General features: G+C 36.6%; 1 protein-coding gene across 1 annotated transcript in view; it reads right to left on the reverse strand.

Annotated features, from left to right (window-relative positions):
• LOC112522036 (jmjC domain-containing protein 7) overlaps window positions 1-2,458 on the reverse strand; it is a 5,807-nt gene extending 3,349 nt beyond the window's left edge. Inside the window, exons 1-2 of the mRNA XM_025131097.1 lie at window positions 1,772-2,458; window positions 771-946 (exon numbers count right to left, since the gene is read on the reverse strand). Coding sequence (XP_024986865.1) covers window positions 771-946; window positions 1,772-2,458 — 863 coding nt within the window. The remainder of the gene's footprint in view (window positions 1-770; window positions 947-1,771) is intronic.
• Window positions 2,459-3,928: the final 1,470 nt, after the last annotated feature.

The raw sequence follows: 3,928 nt of genomic DNA on the forward strand, positions 1-3,928 counted from the left end.
AATTAAATTATAAAAAAATTGAATTAAAAAATTACACAAAAAAATGAGGAATTTCAAATAGTTAATTTGATACTGATATCGATATATTTTTGTCAAATTTTTATGATATCTTCAAACATATATTTATTCAAAAATAAAAAACATCATCGTTTTCTCAAAATCACATAAAGCCATATTATAACATCGACTGAGATAAAAAATAAAATAAAACATTAAAATCACGATGTATCTCGCTGCATTGCGCGAGTACGCTTCTAGTATATATATATATATATATATAGTGAGAGAGCAGATATTTTGAGTGAAAATAGAAGGAAAAAAAGCAGCATTAAACTTGCTAGAAGTATCAGGATCAATCACTGAAGTTGAGGTAAGAATTATATACCAAACTTAGGTAGAAGTATTTGATGTTATGATGTTTTACACGATATGTTTATATTTTGATATGATGTTTCAAACGAAAAACCATAAACTCACTGACCTTAAAAGTCAGCCAGTGGCGTGTAATCTTAGGAGACGGGAAAGCCAACAATGGAAAAGGCAAATAGAAGGTCTAGTCTAGTACTAGATGATGTCATGTTACGTTAAGTTATGTTTTGTTTAAGAATGTTGAGAAAGAGTATGTATGTCACTAAGAAATATGTCTAAGCTTATGTTTTGAGATTCCGTTATATGTGATGGAAGACGTTTAAGATGGTTATGATTACGTATCAAGATTTAAGTTTACACATATATGCGTATGTAGAACTATTACGGATAGAAATGCTTACAAGTAAAGAATTTCACCAGCCTTAACAGTGACCTCAAATGGCTTCGGTCCATTATAGTATAATGGGAATTCGGACATTTCTTTCTCCTTGTTCTCGGGAAATGGGTAAGGATTTACGCTGCACCAAGGAACGTGCCTCACTGGATTCTCAAGTTCCAATTCGAATTCCCCAGTTTCCTGTAACATGAAATACTTGTACATTTAATACCACCAAACAACAAAAACAGACTAATGTTGGTCTTAAACTTGTAATAAACATCCATATAAATTCACTAATAGATGATTACGCGCTAGAAGGTCACTCGACCACCTAACTAATAGATGTCTGATTTCATACATGTCTTAAGGGCTGTTCGGTTCGTTTTCTGTTAAGACCTTTATGGATATAGTTGTCTGTATATTAACAGATAAGTTGTTGTTCGGTTGTTGTGCTGAATAAACAGTCCGAATGTCAGAAATGACCATTTTACCCCAGTCTTTACTTTTGTCTAAATAATACAACAGTTTGATGAGGCATGCCAGCGTAAATCATAAGGGCAAGAATGGAAAAATGAGGGCTGAATGTAGACCACACCCTTTTACCAGCTGACCGAATAAGCCATCATTTGTTTCATTAAAAGCCACAACCGAACAACCTTGTATGGCTTACCGAATAAGCCATACATCCTATACAGCTTATTAAACTGCTACCGAACAGCCCCTTAGCCTTACATTGTGTGCCTTTATCATTTGTGTATGATCATATGATGATCATCATTAACAGGTTCAAACCTTATTTGGAGTAAGAACACCATATTTTGAGAAAATTCTAACCCTTTTTTAACACTATCTAACAATAAAAATTTGCAATATTTCATGTTTTTGAGATGTATATGACACTATCAAGAGCAATACACACATCATATCAATCGTAATTAAATTAATAAGCCACCATAAACACATATAACACACACCCATTAAGACAAAGAGATGAATTCATATAAGAAAAGGATGAAATCATACCTGAGAGTAAGAGTAATGAGCAGCTGGATAGTCACGAATATACATTCTATGGACATCAGTAGGTGGAAGAAGCACAAAATGCTTCTCTCCAGTAACAACAGCATACAAATTCTCGTAATGATCCTTATGAAATGAAGTTTCAGACAGATGATTCCCAATCCACAAATTAACAGCCTCTGGCAGTGATCCTATTGCTTCAGTTGCCCAAGCAACATGTGAATCACAGTCTCCAGCCAACGCCCCATACTCCTCCGTGAAACAATCGTTCTGTTGTTGTGCATACGCAACGAATCCTGTAATTGAATCCCTCTTATGTGAACCTTCGATGGCATCAATGGCGTCGGAGAACGGTGTGCGTTGAACGTGGGCGGAGGCAAAGCATAGGGAGTCTGGGTTAGAGGGGAGAGTGGCGATGGAGTCGGCTTGGCCGGTGGGGGTTAAGTGGAGGGAGACGATGGAAGAAGAAAGGGTTTGGCGGAGGTAGGACGTTGAGGTCCAGAGGGTGGTGGCCGGCCATTGGAGGGTGGTGGCGGCGGAGGCGGAGAGTATGAAGGGTTTGTTTTGGGACAGGTAATGGCGGAGGAATTGGAGTGGCGTTGGTGGGGTATGGAGGCGGTCAATTTGGGGGGTGGTTCCTAAGCTTAGCTCCCTGACTTCTTCCCAAAGGGTTTCGAGCTGTGAGTTCATTAATGGTGTTTTGGTGGTGGACGATGGAGAATGTACCTGTGTAGCTCTAACAAGCTCCGTGATGCGGCCATCCATTGAAATTTTCAGGAGTCAAATTGCAACGACAAAATAAGGACGAGGTCTTATTTTTAATAAAAAGAGTAATTTACATGATTCGTCCTTGTAGTTTACACAAGATCACACTGTACGTCCTTAATTTAAAATTATTATAGAAAACATCCCTATGGTTTACATTTTCATACGCCTTTGTTTTAACACCTTTAGATGGTTTTGTGCTGGCGATTGGTTCACAGATTCTGGAGGGATCTGATTGTATTGGAATGTTAAATTCCATTGACCAAACTTTATTCCCTCGTTTGGTTCTTTTTTTTTTCACGAAAGAAATCTTCAAAATCCTACAAATTTCACAAATAAATGAATTTAACATTCATTAGCAACTACATGATATTTTGATGGAATGGAATATCTTCTTCTTTATACTAAATATGTCTTTAACCTAATATACTCTAATCTCATAAAACTTAATATGACCATCGTCGACCACTTCTCGACCATTATTGATCTGAACCACCGCCGACCACCACCACCGACTACCACGATCTGAACCAGTGCCGACCACCTCCACTGATCTGAATCACTGCCGATTACCACCGCCGACCACCACCACCGACTACCATCGATCTGAACCGCCACCGACCACCACCACCACCGATCTGAACCACCGTCGACCATCACCACCGACTACACACCGATCTGAACCGCCGACCACCGCCTATCTGAACCACCCTGACCACCTCTATCTAAACCACTGTGAACCACCACCCATCTGAACCATCGCCGACCACCGTCGATTTAGTAACGTTGTTTGACTTATGATTATATTTAGGTTGTGTATTTTATATTGTTTTACATATCAATTTATTATTTTATTAAAGTGATTTTAGTTTTAAAAAAATTAAAATGTTCAAAAAAGGACATTTTGGTCATTTACCAATATTTTATTCCAATTCTAAAGCTACATTCTGTGAACCAAACAGACATATTTCAATTCCTTAATAGATTTCATTCCAATGTCTATCAACCAAATAGGTGGTCAAACCTGACAACATTTCATTCCAATTCTTTCAAAGTCAAATTCTTTTAACAGATTTCATTACATCACATTCTGCGAACCAAACACCACCTAAGGGTATTTATTTGGTAAAGATAACCTGATATAGTTAATTGTCTGGTTCTATGAAAATTTAATCGTTTATTCCCTAATGAAGAAAAAAGTACTTAAAATATATCATGTGAGAGGTACCCAACGACTTACAATTAAATGATGGTAGTCACATAAATTGAACTAATAAGAAACTAAAGTTATAATGACCAAAAAATATGAATCAACAAATTGTATGAAAAATATTTTATTATTTTATTATAAACAATAACAAAATAATATAATTTTTATACACTAATTCTTTTATC

Source organism: Cynara cardunculus, assembly GCF_001531365.2.
Source record: "Cynara cardunculus var. scolymus isolate 2C chromosome LG 11, CcrdV1, whole genome shotgun sequence".
In the NCBI taxonomy this organism is placed as follows: domain Eukaryota; kingdom Viridiplantae; phylum Streptophyta; class Magnoliopsida; order Asterales; family Asteraceae; genus Cynara; species Cynara cardunculus.